The 17696-nt window shown below is 42.9% G+C and overlaps 1 protein-coding gene across 1 annotated transcript in view; it reads right to left on the reverse strand.

Annotated features, from left to right (window-relative positions):
• Positions 1-17422, reverse strand: part of LIN52 (lin-52 DREAM MuvB core complex component) — a 123331-nt gene extending 105909 nt beyond the window's left edge. Inside the window, exons 1-4 of the mRNA XM_066344233.1 lie at positions 17276-17422; positions 9677-9751; positions 7970-8007; positions 2261-2327 (exon numbers count right to left, since the gene is read on the reverse strand). Of these exons, the coding sequence (XP_066200330.1) occupies positions 2261-2327; positions 7970-8007; positions 9677-9751; positions 17276-17306 (211 nt within the window). The 5' untranslated portion in view covers positions 17307-17422. The remainder of the gene's footprint in view (positions 1-2260; positions 2328-7969; positions 8008-9676; positions 9752-17275) is intronic.
• Positions 17423-17696: the final 274 nt, after the last annotated feature.

Raw genomic sequence — 17696 nt, forward strand, 5'->3', positions numbered from 1 at the left:
TCAACTTGGAATTCTGAAGTCGCTGGTTCAAAACCCTGGGCTTGCCGGGTCGAGGCATACATGACAAGTAACCAAAGTATAGCTAAAGTGAAGCAACTAGAAGTTGATACTTCTTGCTCCCTGCCCCCTCTCTCTGTAAAATCAATCAATAAAATCTTTTTTAAAAAAATTAAAGTTTCTGCCTGACCAGGCAGTGGCACAGTGGATAGAGTGTCGGACTGGGATGCGGAGGAACCAGGTTCGAGACCCCGAGGTCACCAGCTTGAGCACGGGCTCACCAGCTTGGACCCAAGGTTGCTGACTTGAGCAAGGGGTTACTCGGTCTGCTGAAGGCCCGCGGTCAAGGCACATATGAAAAAGTAATCAATGAACAACTAAGGTGTCGCAATGAAAAACTAATGATTGATGCTTCTCATCTCTCTCCGTTCCTGTCTGTCTGTCCCTATCTATCTCTCTCTCTGACTCTCTGTCTCTGTAAAATAAATAAATAAAAAAATTAAAGTTTCCTTAGAAAATGCATACTGATGGCATATTATATAAATGTCTGTTTAGAACATTAGAATGATGAACCTGAAACGCCCTTGAGGCTTACTATTTCCATGGTTGGAGGAGAGGAATCTAACAATGAATTATCCTTGAAATCAAATAAAGGGTTATTTTCTCCCACTTATCATGCCATGCTCATTATCAATATCTGGCATACATAGTAGACTTTCGTGACCTGTTCAGCTGCTTAAAGCTCAAGAGTCCAAGATTTTTACCTGCATGTCAGTCTATTACTTCACAATCATCATGAAGCTTATCACAAGGATGATTAAAAAATAAAGTAGAGCAAAAATCAAGGAAATTAATGTTTTTAATTTAAATTTCCACTCGTGGTTGAGTCTCAAGTCATTTATCAAACAACAATATTCACTACTTATACTATTTCTTTATGAGAGAAGTTGATTGGATAGAATGAAATAAAAAAATAAAAGGTTGCAATCCACTAAAGGGTTGTCAATTAATAATAGTGCTGGCAACAATATATGGCAGTAAATCCTAAATAAAGCACTTGGTTATAGTGGAAAGAGACTAGACTTAAAAAATAAGTTTAAGACCCTGGCTAGGTAGCTCAGTTGGTTGGTATGTCATCCAGATACACCAAGGTTGTGGGTTTGATCCCAGGTCAGGGCACGTAAAAGAATCAACCAATGAGTGCATAAATAACTGGAACAATAAGCCGATGTTTCTCTCTCTCTAAAATCAGTAAATAAAATATTTTAAAAATCAGAGTTTAAATTTTTCACTCTAAAAACTGTCAGTTAAGTTAAACTTTGAACCTTAAATATCATACCTAACTCACAGGACTTTCATGAGAATTAAATGAGAAAATTCATGTGAGAGCTTTTTGTTAACTGTAAGCATTACAGTGTGTCCGTAAAGTCATGGTGCACTTTTGACAGGTCACAGGAAAGCAACAAAAGACGATAGAAATGTGAAATCTGTACCAAATAAAAGAAAAACCCTCCCAATTTCTGTAGGATGATGTGGCAGCATGTGCACATGCGCAGATGATGACGTAACACCGTGTATACAGCGGAGCAGCCCATGGCCATGCCAGTCGAGATGTGGACGGTACAGAGGAAAGTTCAGTGTGTTCTGTGGGTCGCTAAATTCAAATCCGTGACCAAAGTGCAACGTGAATATCGGCGCGTTTATAACGAAGCGCCACCACATAGGAATAACATTACTCGGTGGGATAAGCAGTTGAAGGAAATGGGCAGTTTGGTGGAGAAATCCTGTTCTGGTAGGCCATCAGTCAGTGATGAGTCTGTAGAGGCTATATGGAATAGCTACCTAAGGAGCCCTAAAGAATCTGTGCGTGAGCCCATGTCGAACTGCACTGAATAGGTATGAAACTGGGAGAGTTTTCCTTTTATTTGGTGCAGATTTCACATTTCTATCGTCTTTTGTTGCTTTCCTGTGACCGGTCAAAAGTGCACCATGACTTTATGGACACACTGTATATAAAATAACAGTAATATTAAAGGAATTTAGCAGAAGAAATCATTTTAAGCAGGTCTTAAATTAGAAGGATTCTACACATGTAAAACTAAAGAAAGGCATTTAGACATGAAGAACTATCAGTAAGAATAGTTAAGTAGGCAGTTTGAAGCTAAGAATACTTTTAAGGGAAGAGTGAGAGAAAAACTAAGAACGTGACTTGTGGGAAGCATAAACATCAGGTTAAAAGTTAGGGGGCACCAGCATAGCTTACCTTTCAACATGTCGATGTCATCACGTTCTATTTCAGCCATCCATTTGGGTGGCGAACTAGTAATAGGCTGTCAAAAAATAAAAACATATCCATCCAGATAAATACAGAGTATAAAGAAACCCTAATCTTCCTTCTTACAAGTAGCTTATCACAAAGCATTCAGGTTGTTTAAAAATACAGGCAAATTATAATTTCTAAAACCCAGATTTCTCCAGGTTCTGATATAGCCTACAAATAGTCACCTTACAAAATAATACAGCTTATCCTTAAAGTTGGTCTCAGAGGAATGATCTTGGAAGAATTAAGTCTAACTACTGTTGTTTCATACAAAACAGGTTAGTATAGAAATAAAAGAAATTGCCTGACCAGGCAGTGGCGCAGTGGATAGAGCGTCGGACTGGGATGCCGAGGACCCAGGTTCGAGACCCCGAGGTTGCCAGCTTGAGCGTGGGCTCATCTGGTTTGAGCAAAAGCTCACTAGCTTGGACCCAAGGTCGCTGGCTCCAGCAAGGAGTTACTCGGTCTGCTGAAGGCCCTTGGTAAAGGCACATATGAGAAAGCAATCAATGAACAACTAATGATTGATGCTTCTCATCTCTCTCCATTCCTGTCTGTCTGTCCCTGTCTATCCCTTTCTCTGACTCTCTCTCTGCCTCTGTAAAAAAAATAAATAAATAAATAAAAATTAAAAAATAATAATAATAAAAAAAGAAATTAATTGAGCCTGACCAGGCAGTGGCACAGTGGATAGAGCATTGGAATGGGACACAGAGGACCCAGGTTCGAAACCCTGAGGTCGCCGGCTTAAGTGTGAGCTCACCAGCTTGAGGGCGGAGTCACTGGCTTGAGCATGGGATCATAGACATGACCCCATGTTCGCTGGCTTGAAGCCTAAGGTTGCTGGCTTGAGTAAGGGGTCACTCACTCTGCTGTAGCCCCCTGGTCAAGGCACATATGAGAAAGCAATCATTGAACAACCAAGGTGCCACAACGAAGAATTGATGCTTCTCATCTCTCTCCCATACTCTAATAGAAGTTATTTAAAAACCACTAATTTAGCCTGGTTTGTGGTGGCGCAGTAGAGAGAGCATCAACCTGGAATGCTGAGGTTGCCGGTTTGAAACCCTGGGCTTGCCTGGTCAAGGCACATATGACAAGCAATCAATGAACAACTAAAGTGAAGCAACTGAGTTGATATATCTTGCTCCCTAACCCCCCTGTCTGTCTGTCCCTATCTGTTCCTCTCTCTGACTCTCAGTTCTCTGTCAAAAGAAAAAAAATTACTTGAAATTCAGTTCTAGTGAAAGCCTCCAACTTAAATGTTTGAAACAATAATCAGTAAATAACAGTGTCTAGCAGACTGTAATGATCATCACTTGAAAAAAATTTTTTTGAAATTTCATTTTATGGTTAATGTTTTAGAAAACTTTAGGCCTGACCTGTGGTGGCGCAGTGGATAAAGCGTCGACCTGGAAATGCTGAGGTCGCCGGTTCAAAACCCTGGGCTTGCCTGGTCAAGGCACATATGGGAGTTGATGCTTCCAGCTCCTCCCCCCTTCTCTCTCTCTGTCTCTCTCTCCTCTCTCTTTCTCCCTCTCTCTCTCCTCTCTAAAAAATGAAAATTAAAAAAAAAAAAAAAAAAAAAAAAAGAAAACTTTAGATTTTTATTTTTAAGTGAGAGGAGGGGAGATAGACAAATTTCTATTTGCGCCCTGACCAGGACCTACCCAGCAACCCCCTTCTGGGGCAGTTGCCCGGACCAACAGAGCTATCCTCAGTGTCCAGGGCCGATGCTCAAACCAATCAATCCACTGGCTGTGAGAGGGGAAAAGAGAGAAAGGGGGAGAGGGAGAGGACGAAAAGCAGATGGTGGCTTCTCATGTGTGCCCTGACTGGGGATTGAACCCGGACTTCCACACGCCGGCCGATGCTTGATCCAATGATCCAATCAGCCAGGGCCAGAAAACTCGAGAATTTTAAGTTATCTTCTCATTTCTGAAACTGAACTTACAAAATTTGAAATAGCCCATTCTTACAGTAGCTTTGGGCAACAACTGCATGTAAGAATCATCTATGAGATAACAACAACAAAAAATACAAATGACCCGACCACACCATAGATGCGCTGATTTAGAATATCGGCATAGGGAGAGGGTCCAGTGGCAAGAACAGAGCAAGAGACATTACATATGTATTTTTTTATTATTGTTTTTTGACAGAGACAGAGAGAGAGTCAGAGAGAGGGACAGACAGGAACAGAGAGAGATGAGAAGCATCAATTCTTTGTTGAAGCTCCTTAGTTGTTCATTGATTGCTTTCTCATATGTGCCTTGACCGAGGGACTACAGCGGAGCAGACCCCTTGTTGAAGCCAGTGACTTTGGGCTCAAGCCAACGACCTTGGGTTTCAAGCCAGCGACCTTTGGGCTCAAGCTAGCAACCATAGGGTCATGTCTATGATCCCACACTCAAGCCAGCAACCCCCACAACTCAAGCTGGAGAGCCCATGCTCAAGCCAGCGACCTCGGGGTTTCGAACGTGGGTCCTCCATGTCCCATTTCAACGCTCTAACCACTGTGCAACCTCCTGGTCAGGCCATGTGTATTTTTTTTTTTTGTATTTTTCTGAAGCTGGAAACGGGGAGAGACAGTCAGACAGACTCCCGCATGCGCCCGACCGGGATCCACCCGGCACGCCCACCAGGGGCGACGCTTTGCCCACCAGGGGGCGATGCTCTGCCCCTCCCGGGTGTCGCTCTGCCGCGACCAGAGCCACTCTAGCGCCTGGGGCAGAGGCCAAGGAGCCATCCCCAGCGCCCGGGCCATCTTTGCTCCAATGGAGCCTTGCTGCAGGAGGGGAAGAGAGAGACAGAGAGGAAGGAGGGGGTGGGGGTAGAGAAGCAAATGGGTGCTTCTATGTGCTCTGGCTGGGAATCGAACCCGGGTCCCCCGCACGCCAGGCTGACGCTCTACCGCTGAGCCAACTGGCCAGGGCCCATGTGTATTTTTTTAAAAGCTCCTTATACTGCATATTGATGATTCTGTTGTACAGGTAGGAGTTTAGTTAAGAAACATTACTTCAGCTTTGACCCTTTTTCCTTTTTAAAAAACCAGTACTCACTTGATGCTATGTGATAAGCAAAACACTTTACATGCATTATGTCATTTAATTTCCAAGTCAACCCTATGAAGCAACTGCTATGAAGAAGATACTATTATCCTCATTTTACAAATGGAAGATTATAAATCACTTGCCTCAGGTCACACAGTTAGTGGAGCCAGGATTCAAAATCCAGAAACCACAATTCTATATAGTATGAGTTCAGAAATCATTACTGTATATTAACTCCCTTAAAGGAGTCTAAGTCAAATTCACCATTTTAGAAACAGATTATACCAAGGGATCTTAACCTGGGGTTCTGAGGTGACCCTGAGCCCCCAGAAACAAAACCCAATATGTATGTGCATACTTCTAGGGAAAAATCAGATTTTCAAAAAAATACCATACTCTAATAGAAGTTATTTAAAAACCACTAATTTAGCCTGGTTTGTGGTGGCGCAGTAGATAGAGCATCAACCTGGAATGCTGAGGTTGCCGGTTCGAAACCCTGGGCTTGACCGGTCAAGGCACATATGACAAACAATCAATGAACAACTAAAGTGAAACAACTATGAGTTGATATATCTTGCTCTCTACCCCCCTCCTCCCACTGTGAAATCAATAAATAAAATCTTAAAAAAATAATATTCATCAGCCTAAAAAAAAATAATCAGTTGTTACCAAATACAATGAACTAAACTGAAAGGTCAGTATGAATGAGAATCTAAGAAAATCAAATCAGGTACTTTCTACTCTATAAGACAAAAGCTAATAATAATAACTATGGTGTATTTTTAATTATGTCCCAAGTATTATGCAAAGTGTTTAGCATGCCATATGGCATTAAGAATCCCATGAGGTAGTTTCAGATGAGAAAATTAAAGCTCAAAAATACCAGAAAAGTTGCTGAGGTCACAGAGAATTAAGAAGCAGATTCAGGATTCAAATCCAAGTGTGTCTGACTCCAAAGCCCTACACTATTCTGAACTCATTCTTAGGCCTTACTGAATACTAACAGAGCGCAGGCCAGCTTACATACTACCATAGCTCCTGAAAAAAATGAAAGAGGATACAAAGTCCACCTCCTTCTGAACAAATACTTTTAGGGGACCTAGAAGCCACAAGCCCAGAGAGGCCTTAATATTTTACTTAGTACCTTTAACTCCAATATTGAGTAGAGAACGCTGAGCATATATAGTAAGGTGCTGTGAGCATTATAAATCCCCAATGTTATGGTTTAATAGAGCATGGGCTTTGTAATCAGACAAGTCTGTGTTTCAAATCCTGGCCTGTCATTCACTAGGACTTGTGCAAGTGACTTATCTTCCAAGTGTCCTTCTCAGTCAGGGCTGAAATGCTTCTAAGTGTGGTGTTAGAGTGTGGATGCTAGTAAGCAGACTAACCGGTTCAAAGCCTGATTCTGCCACATCTAGTCTATAACCTTGGATAACCTACTTATTTTCTCTGTGCCTATACCTTGTCTGTAAAATGTCTCATATGGTTTTGTGAAGATTAAATAATATATGTAAAGTGCTTAGAACAGTGCCTGCCACATGGTAAACATCATGTAAGTGGCAGCTAAATTATAATCATATCCTTCCGGTTGTGCGAATACATATATAAGAGAACACATGCACAGCATCTAGCACAGTGCAGCTGCCCTGAAAGCAGAGAAGTTGGGCTCTAATGGATGTCTTCCTTTGGTTTCTGATGAGCCACTAAGAAACTTCAAAAATCCTCTAAGGAAGTATAAGTTAAGGTCATAACATATCACATAAACAAAAGAGAAACGCTTCAAGCTCATAGTTTGGGCAAAAAGAATCCTGGCTGTACATTAAATATTTCAACTACTTTAAATTAAAAGTTTTCAAGCTAAGGAAAAAGGCTAATAGACCAAAATGCCAAAAACAAGCATTTGGACAGAGGAAGACATTATCATCAATTAACATAATAATATAGACAGATTTCCAGGACTGTGGTTACAAAGTGATTTAAAGACTATGACATTAAAGCCCTGGCCAGATAGCTCAGTTGATTAGAACATTGTCCCAAAGCACAGAGGTTGCTGGTTTGATCCCTGGTCAAGGTGCATGCAGAAACAGATTAATGTTCCTGTCTCTCCCTTCCTCTAAAATTAATAAAGTAAACAAACAGTCTGACCAGGCAGTGGCGCAGTGGATAGTGTCGGACTGGGATGCGGAAGGACCCGGGTTTGAGACCCCAAGGTTGCCAGCTTGAGTGCGGGCTCATCTGGTTTGAGCAAAAAGCTCACCAGCTTGGACCCAAGGTCACTGGCTCGAGCAAGGGGTTACTCGGTCTGCTGAAGGTCCGCGGTCATGGCACGTGTGAGAGAGCAATCAACGAACAACTAAGGTGTTGCAACGAAAAACTGATGATTGATGCTTCTCATCTCTCTCCCTTCCTGTCTGTCTGTCCTTGTCTATCCCTCTATCTGACTCTCTCTCTGTCCCTGTAAAAATAAATAAATAAATAAATAAAACAAAAAGACCATGACATTAGTCTTGAAAACAAAGAAATAAGAGATATTTGAGCTTTTACGAGGAAGCAAAACATTGGATAAACTTCATTAGGTAAATAAAATGTTACTTACACTTTTGAAAGAAGCTGCAAATTCAGCAACACCTGGTACTAAAAAGAAAAAATACAACATTTATTCAATAAATATTTTAGTGTCCCAGACATAGAGGATTCAAATAATAAGAAGAAAACAGCCTTGTCTTTAAGGAACTTACTGTCTAGAAGAGGAAACAGAGTACATCGATAACTATAATATTGGCCCTGGCTGGTTTGCTCAGTGGCAGAGCGTCGGCCTGGCGTGCAGGAGTCCCGGGTTCGATTCCCGGCCAGGGCACACAGGAGAGGCACCCATCTGCTTCTCCACCCCTCTCCCTCTCCTTCCTCTCTGTCTCTCTCTTCCCCTTCCCGCAGCCAAGGCTCCATGGGAGCAAAGTTGGCCCGGGCACTGGGGATGGCTCCATGGCCTCTGCCTCAGGTGCTAGAATGGCTCTGGTCGTAACAGAGCAACGCCCCAGATGGGCAGAGCATCGCCCCCTGGTGGGCATGCTGGGTGGATCCCGGTCGGGCGCATGCAGGAGTCTGTCTGACTGCCTCCCCGTTTCTGGCTTCAGAAAAATATAAAAATAAAATAAAAAAATAAAAATAAAAATAAAAAAAATAATAACTATAATATTGGTTAAGTGCTCCAAGAAAGATACCAGATGCTACGGAAGGACACCCCGTACCACCACTACTACTACAAAAAAAGAAGGAACTCTATAAAAAAAATTTTTTTAAAAAGGAAGGAAGGAAGGAAGGATATAACTTAGGTATGCATGCATAAACTAAAGTATATCTATACAATGAAATACTTTAAAAGAATGAAGTAGAACAACACCTGCTAAAATGGAAGGATCCATTAATAAACTACTAGGACTAGGTGAAATAAGCTATGTTGTAGACCATGTACATAGACCCCCCCCCCAAAGAAAACAAAACGAAACAAAAAAAACCCCCTCTGCATACATAAAATATATATTTATTTGCTTATCTGAATAAGTATTAAAAAGGTCAAAAGGACTATACCACACTATTAGTGGTGATTTTATAAGAGTGATTGAAGGAGGTAAGAAAATACATTATGTATCTCTGTATTCTCTGAACTTATTAGATTTTTTTCAAATAATAATTTTTAAAGGTTCCCTGTCATTTCCTGAGGCACAATGTCCTGAAAAAATTAAACCATCAAATAGCTATTCTTAACATTGGACTACAGAATTCAGTCCTTTATCTTTGAACTAAAATTAAAATGGGTTTAACCATTCTAGTTAAATGATACCTCTTCAAAAATCTCCCTCACTGTAGCACTGGTTCTCCTGAATTGATTCTGATATAAAGAATCCCAAAGGGCCCTGGCCAGTTGGCTCAGTGGTTGAGCATCAGGCAGGCATGTGGATGTCCCAGATTTAATTCCCAGTCAGGACACACAGGAGAAGCGACCATCTTCTTCTCTATCCCTCTCTCTCTTCCTTGTCTCTCCTCTCTCTTTCCCTCCCACAGCCATGGCTCAATTGGCTTGAGCACATTGGCCCTGGACACTAAGGATGGCTCCATGGAGCCTCTGCCTCAGGCACTAAAAATAGCTCAGTTGTGAGTATAGCTCCAAATGGGCAGAGCATCGGCCCTAGATGGGGGTGGCTGGGTGGATCCCAGTCAGGGCACATGCGGGAGTCTATCTCCCCTCCTCTCACTTGGAAAAGAAGAAAAATAAATAAATAAAATAAAGAACCCCAAAACTTACATTGTTCTGGCCAAAGGTCTGGTGAGGCACGGTCAAGTTTTTCAAAACTTAACAAAGATGCTTCTAGATCTGCCCCTAGAACAAAATACCCAGATGAGCCAAGAGGACACAAAACATGTTAATTTATATTTTATAACTTTTTTTTTAATTTTTATTTATTCATTTTTAGAGAGGAGAGAGAGAGACAGAGAGGGAGAGAGAAGAGAGAGAGACAGAGAGAGAGAAGGGGGGAGGAGCAGGAAACATCAACTCCCATATGTGCCTTGACCAGGCAAGCCCAGGGTTTCGAACCGGCGACCTCAGCGTTTCCAGGTCGATGCTTTATTCACTGCGTCACCACAGGTCAGGCTATTTTATAACATTTTAATCTCAAAGAATATAACATACTGGAACATTTACCTATAAGTCTAGAGATCTGAGTTCTATAAGTATAAATACATGTTATACAAATGAATTATTCTCCCTCATCCAACCTCACCTTTCTGATCTCTAATGTCTTAGCGGAGTGTTAGGAAAAATAAATATTAACAAACTCACCTGTACCTTAACTCATACTCTTAGACTTTCTTCCATTTATAGTCTATTAAGTGTCCTTGTTTCAAGAAAAACAAACTCCTCTGCTAGGGTTCTTCTCTTGCTGTCAAAGACATCATGAATATCTTTCGTGCACATTAAGTTTCTACTGGTCTACCAACTGATATTACACAGCAAGCAAGCCTGCTCTAGAATTTCCGTTCTTTAGAAAAACTCTCCCTTGACCCCATCACCTCTTCACTCCTCCTGAACTCAGAAGTTCTTGAGCTGTCTGTCTATCCTGCTGTCTGTACTTCCTCACCGCACATTCGCTCCCTAACCCATGACAACTGTTGTCAAGGTTATCTACGACCAATGCTGCTAAATCCACTTTCATATCCTTTTATATGACCTCTTTGCAGCATTCACACATTGACCACTCTCCTTGAAACAGTCCATGTTCAGCTTCTATAAAAAGCATTAGGCTGTTTTTTCTTCTTCCTCACTGACCCCTCCCGCTCAGGCTTCTCTTCCACTCAGGTCCCATCCTCAGCTGGCTTCACTCTCTACCTAAAGTCTCCTAAGGAGATGTCATCTAGTCCCATAGCCTTTGCCATGTCAACGACTCCATAACTTATATTTCCAGTCCCAATCTTTTCCTGAACTTCAGACTAATATATCTAAGTAGATACTTGACATCTCTCTCCATTTACATGTGTGAAAAATCCCTTAAGTCTAAAATGTTCAAAACCATACTCTCCCAGTCCTCTATAGCTTAAGAAATAGCACTACCACAAACCCCAGTTCTCATCCATTCTTCATGCCTCCACCCTCCCATTTCCTTCACCCTTGCATAACCAACCATTAGTAAATCCACTAGGTTCTATTTCCAAAATAAACCCTGAAACCAAATTGATTACCCAAGGAGCCGCCACTTCTCTCCTGGACTACTTCAATAACCTCTCAACAGGTCTCCCTTTTCCCATTTTAACCCTTTCCCCTGCCTACCCCCAAATCTATTCTCCACAAAGTAGCCAGAACTGATTTTTTAAAAAATGTCAATCAGTTCATGTCACTCTCCAGCTAAAAGGACTTCTTCTCAGCTAAATTCATGAATTTGTACCTTCCATGCATGCCCTATAAAATCCTACATGTTCCAGCCTGATTCTCTGACACCACTTCTTCTCCACTCCTGCCCGGGCACACAGTAGAAACTGGAGATTAACAATGAACATTTGTTGAGTACACACTGTATGCTCAGTATGCTAACTAATTGCATAAATTAGTTAATGTAATGATACAAATTAGTAGGTCTTAACATTTTCTGGGTAAATCACACCTTTTGAAATCTGAAAAAAAATAAAAAGCTATGACCAGGTGGTCGCGCAGCGGATAGAGAGTCGGACTGGGATGTGAAGGACCCAGGTTTGAGACCCCGAGGTCGCCAGCTTAAGCGCGGGCTCATCTGGTTTGAGCAAAGCTCACCAGCTTGGACCCAAGGTTGCTGGCTCAAACAAGGGGTTACTCAGTCTGCTGTAGCCCCACGGTCAAGGCACATATGAGAAAGCAATCAATGAACAGCTAAAGTGCCACAATGAAAATGATGATTGATGCTTCTCATCTCTCTCCATTCCTGTCTGTCCCTATCTATCCCTCTAACTCTCTCTGTCTCTGTTAAAAAAAAAAAAAAAAAAAGCTATGGACTTACTTCTCAGAAAATGTATATGTATATAAATTTTTCAAAAAATAGATTGTATTTATTGATTTTTAAAGAGAGAGAGAGAAAGGGGGGTGGAGAGGAGTAGGAAGTATCGACTCCCATATGTGCCTTGACTGGGCAAGCCCAGCATTCCAGTTTGAATACTCTATCTACCCCACTGTGCCACCGCAGGTCAAGCTATAAATTTTTTCAACATGAACTTTTCACTAAATTGAATTTCCCCCCCAAATATTCTAAGAGAATTTCCAATGACATTTTAATTGGTCCAGAAACTCAACTCTAATAAATTACCTTAACTAAAGCATCCAAATTGGCAAAAAAAGGAAAGCTGTGTGTAACACAAAATGTCAATTTTCAAATTCCAAAGGAATGTTACCAATGGGAAGCTCAACTATAACAAAAATAAATTTATTGGGGGTAGGAGCCAATAACCAACAAGGATGGATGGCCTTATGAAAATGGGGGCATAAGACTCCACTGTGAGTCTTACTCTCATAAATTAATTAGATGGCTTTATCTGATTCCAACTTTCTCTTTTTCAAAAAAGTCCCAGAAAATTTAGCATTAAAAAGATAAATAAGCCTGACTAGTGGTGGTGCAGTGGGTAAAGCATCGACTTGAAATGCTGAGGTCGTCAGTTTGAAACCCTGGGCTTGCCTGGTCAAGGTACATTCAGAAAGCAACTATTATGAGTTGATGCTTTCCACTTCTCCCCAACCCCTTTTATCTCTCTCTCCTCTCTAAAAATCAATAAATAAAATTTTTTAAAAAAGACAAATAGCCTGACCAGGTGGTGGCGCAGTGGATAGAGCGTCGGACTGGGATGCGGAAGGACCCAGGTTCGAGACCCCAAGGTCGCCAGCTTGAGCGCAGGCTCATCTGGCTTGAGCAAAAAGCTCACCAGCTTGGACCCAAGGTCACTGGCTCCAGCAAGGAGTTACTCGGTCTGCTGAAGGCCTCCGGTCAAGACACATATGAGAAAGTAGTCAATGAACAACTAAGGTGTCGCAACGAAAAACTGATGATTGATGCTTCTCATCTCTCTCCATTCCTGTCTGTCTGTCCCTATCTATCCCTCTCTCTGACTCTCAATCTGTCCCTGTTTAAAAAAAAAAAAAAAGACAAATAAGTAAATGACCTAATCTTTTTCAAATCAACATTGTTTGAATTAAATTTTAAAGAAAACAGCCTGACCAGGCAGTGGCGCAGTGGATGGAGCATAGGACTGGGATGCAGAAGGACCCAGGTTCGAGACCCCGAGGTCACCAGCTTGAGCGCAGGCTCATCTGGTTTAAGCAAAAGCCCACCAGCTTGAACCAAAGATCGCTGGCTCCAGCAAGGGGTTACTCGGTCTGCTGAAGGCCAACGGTCAAGGCACATATGAGAAAGCAATCAATGAACAACTAAGGTGTCGCAATGCACAACGAGAAACTAATGACTGATGCTTCTCATCTCTCCATTCCTGTCTGTCTGTCCCTGTCTATCCCTCTCTCTGACTCTCTCTCTGTCTCTGTCTCTGTAAAAATAAATAAATAAATAAAATTTGATTAAAAAAAAAAAAAAGAGCATCTCATCCTTAAAAAAAAATTTAAAGAAAACATTAGGTGGAGCACTAAAAATAGAAGTGAGAGAGCTAAGCTGTGAAATATCTTACGAAGATATACTTATTTAGAAGCTGAATTTTTTTTTCTTTTAGCAAGAGAGAGAGAGAGAGAAATGGACAGACAGGAAGAGAAAAAGATGAGAAGCATCAACTTTTAGTTGCAACATCTTAGTTGTTCACTGATTACTTCTCATACATGCCTTAAATGAGGGCTCCAATTGAGTCAGTGACCCCTTGCTCAAGCCAGTGACCTTTGGGTTCAAGCCAGTGACCATGGGATCATGTGTATGATCCCACACTCAAGGCAGCAACCCAGCACTCAAGCAAGTGAAACTGTGCTCAAGCCAGATGCACTCAAGCTGGTGACCTCAGGGTTTCGAACCTGGGACCTCAGCACCACCACTGTGCCACCATCGGTCAGGTTAGAAACTGAATTTAAGTTCAAAGTACTCAACTTGATTTTGTCATATTAAAAAAAATAAGTGGAGAAGTGAAACTTTGTAAAATAAACAGTGCAAAGAGTAACAATGGAGATGGCTAGAAGATCAAAGGAAAAATATACAATGTTTCCAATACTTTTCCTGGCTAAAGAAAGGGAAAAAAATTGAGAAAAGGCAGGGAAAAATCAAACACAAGGAACATAGCTCTAAAATCTCCAAAACTTATAAATCTAAAAATAACCCCATAATAAACTAAAAATTTTATCAAAAGTCACTTTTACTTCTATCACTAACTTTTTATTGATTTTTTTTAGAGAAACTTCCATTTTGTTGTTCTTGTTTATGCATTCATTGGTTGATTCTTGTAATGTGCCCTCATCAGGGATTGAACCCATAACCCGGACATATTGGAATGGCACTTTAACCAACTGAGCTACCCAGCCAGACTAATATTTTGTGTGTGTGTGATCGAGACAGAAAGAGGGACAGAGAGAAAGGGAGAGAGATGAGAAGCATCAATTCTTTGTTGAGGCACCTTAGTTGTTCATTGATTGCTTTCTCATATGTGCCTTAATGGGAGGGGGGGGGGGACACTACAGCAGAGCAAGGGACTCCTTGCTCAAACTAGCAACTCTGGGCTTCAAGCCAGCAAACTTTGGGCTCAAGCCAGCAACCATGGGGTCATGTCTATGACCACATGCTCAAGCCCGAGACCCTGCGCTCAAGCTGGTGAGCCGGCATTCAAACCAATGACCTCAAGATTTCGAACCTGGGTCCTCCGCATCCCAGTTCAATGCTCTATTCACTGCGCCACTGCCTAATCAGGCTAACTTGTTGGGGTTTTTGGGGGGTTTTTTTTCTTTGTCTTTTTCTGAAGCTGGAAACGGGGAGAGACAGTCAGACAGACTCCCGCATGTGTCCGACCGGGATCCACCCGGCACGCCCACCAGGGGCGAAGCTCTGCCCCTCCCAGGCGTAGCTCTGCCGCGACCAGAGCCACTCTAGCGCCTGGGGCAGCGGCCAAGGAGCCATCCCCAGCGCCCGGGCCATCTTTGCTCCAATGGAGCCTTGGCTGCGGGAGGGGAAGAGAGAGACAGAGAGGAAGGAGGGGGGGGGGGGTGGAGAAGCAAATGGGCGCTTCTCCTATGTGCCCTAGCCGGGAATCGAACCCGGATCCCCCGCACGCCAGGCCGACGCTCTACCGCTGAGCCAACTGGCCAGGGCACTTGTTTTTTTTTAATTGTGGTAAAATATACATAACAAAATTAACTTGTGTGTGTGCCTGTGACAGGGACAGAGAGAGACAAAGAGAGGGGCAGACAGGAAGGGAGAGAGATGAGAAGCACATCAATTCTTCGTTGCTGCACTTCATTAATTGCTTTCTCATATGTGCCTTGACGGGGAGGGGGGGGGGTGCAGCTACAGCAGACCCTTGCTCAAGCCAAGGACCTTGGGCTCAAGCTGGCGACTTTGGGGTTTAGAACCTGGGTCCTCCGCATCCCAGTCCAACACTCCCGGCCCCCTGACGTACTTCCGGAAGAGGCACCTCTTTCACTGGTGGTCAGTGAGAGGAGCACTATATGTGGCAGCCCTCCAATGGTCTGAGGAACAGTGAACTGGCCCCCTGTGTAAAAAGTTTGGGGACCCCTGCAAGTGCGCCACTACCTGCTCAGTCTCAAATTTACCATTTTAACCACTTTTAAGCATACAGTTCAGAGGTATTAAGTACATTCACAATGTTACGCAACCATCATCACAATCCATCTCCCGAACTTTTTCACCTTCCCAAACTGAAATTCTGTACCTATTAAACAGTAACTCCCATTCCCTTGACTATTTAAATGACACCCCCTTTTCTGCCCTGGAAAGAGGACATTTTAACCAGAAAAGCATCCAGGTAGAAGAATGAATCTCTTTTGGTTCTGAACAACCATAATTTCTTTTTTTTTTTTTTAAAGACTTTATTCAATTTTCAGAGAGGAGAGGGAGAGAGGGAGAGAGAGAGAGAGAAGGAGGAAGAGCAGGAAGCATCAACTCCCATATGTGCCTTGACCAGGCAAGCCTGGGGTTTCGAACCGGTGACCTTCAGTGTTCCAAATCTATGCTTTATCCCACTGCGCCACCACAGGTCAGGCAGTTTCTTATACAATATACCTGCACTAAAAAAAACTTAAGACCCCATTTAACTTGAAACTTAAGATAAAGTAATATATTTATGTATATATCAAATCATCCTTTCAACTATGAAAAAGACAGACTTAGAATTTATAGTCGAGTGTGAATGGGTCAAAGCTAACAGAATAACTATGCTGACAATGAAGGTACTGAGATAGTGAACAATGGTGAAAAGGGGCAAATCCAGATACTGTGTCCTTGGAAAGCCTCTCTGGGAGGTGACGTCTAAAATAAGACGTGAAACGTCAAGAGTTTACAGGTCTGATTAGTCTTTTCCTCCCCCAAAGCACCCAACATTATGCCTGTCACATAGTAGACAACACAGTTTCTTGGCCTCAATTTCCTGAAATGAACTTACAAGATTCCTTCTAAACATAAAATGTGTGGTTTAAGAACGATGAACTACATATCAATGAAATGGATGTGGGAATGGGGGCAGTAGAAGCAAAAATTGAATTCAGAAATGACTGCAAGACTCAAACTCTCTAAAGCAGAATTCAGCGCAAAACCATATGGATATACCAAATCCACTTACTGAGATGACTTGCATTTCAGACAACATATAAGCAAAAATTGTTCATTCACTCAGCCTGAGGAAACACTGCAAAACTAAACTAAAAAACTCAATTCTCATTTTCCCCAGGACCCTCATGGCGAGGGCCGGGAGGGTCCTCGACTTCTTTTGCTGCCAATCTGGGAAGACAGGAGAGAATCACGTTTCCCTTGCGGTTCAGTCCGGGGGTGAGGTCAGCCACCAATCCCAGCCAGGGCTGGAAAGAATCGTTCCAGATGATCAAAGGTAAGAGAACCAACCCTTCAATGGGGCTCCCCAGAAGAAAGCTACAGTAAAGCACCTCTCCCCCCACCCCGCAGTATCCACTCCTTGTCCCTCAGTGAAGCCGATGTTAAGGGAGGGGCAGGGCCCGGGATGGGTCTCTCGCGGGTGCCCTGGTACATAGGGGGTTAACCGGGCACCACCGGAGCAGCAGTGAAGAATCGGCGAGCTGAACTGGCACCAGCATGCCAAGGAACAGAAGTAGAAGGGAAAGGAGAAGAGCCCAAGAAAGAGGGGTAAGTTCGACCGGTAGACAGCGGAAATCGCCACGGGAGCAAAGGATCACAAGAAGGATCACTAAGCCGGCTCTTACCCTCTGTGGGAGACGCCATCTTCCAACCCATGTCACGTGACGTGGCCAACCGTCGGCGGGAAAACTAGGACCCACAAGCCACGCCCCCAAAGAGAAACCCTATCCCTAACTCCCAGTCCCATCTCGTCCCCCCCTCCATAGGGCAATCTTTGCCTGGCCCCACCCCCAATGCTGGCCACACACCCTCGATCACTGGATAAGGTGGGCCGGCAAAATTCTGGGAGGGTTTTATTTACTTTCCTTACTCAGGGGGTGGGGCCGCAGTCATCCCAGTGGCCAATCGGGTTTCCCGGTTAGGGGGCGTCTTCCCTACGTGCTGAATATATAATACCCCAAGTTAGGGGCGTCTAACCTACCTCGGCCAACAGAATTTGCTGAGGTGAGAGAGAGGCGAGAGCTCTTACACTTCTGACCAACCGCC

This window comes from Saccopteryx leptura, chromosome 6 (genome assembly GCF_036850995.1).
Source record: "Saccopteryx leptura isolate mSacLep1 chromosome 6, mSacLep1_pri_phased_curated, whole genome shotgun sequence".
NCBI lineage: Eukaryota > Metazoa > Chordata > Mammalia > Chiroptera > Emballonuridae > Saccopteryx > Saccopteryx leptura.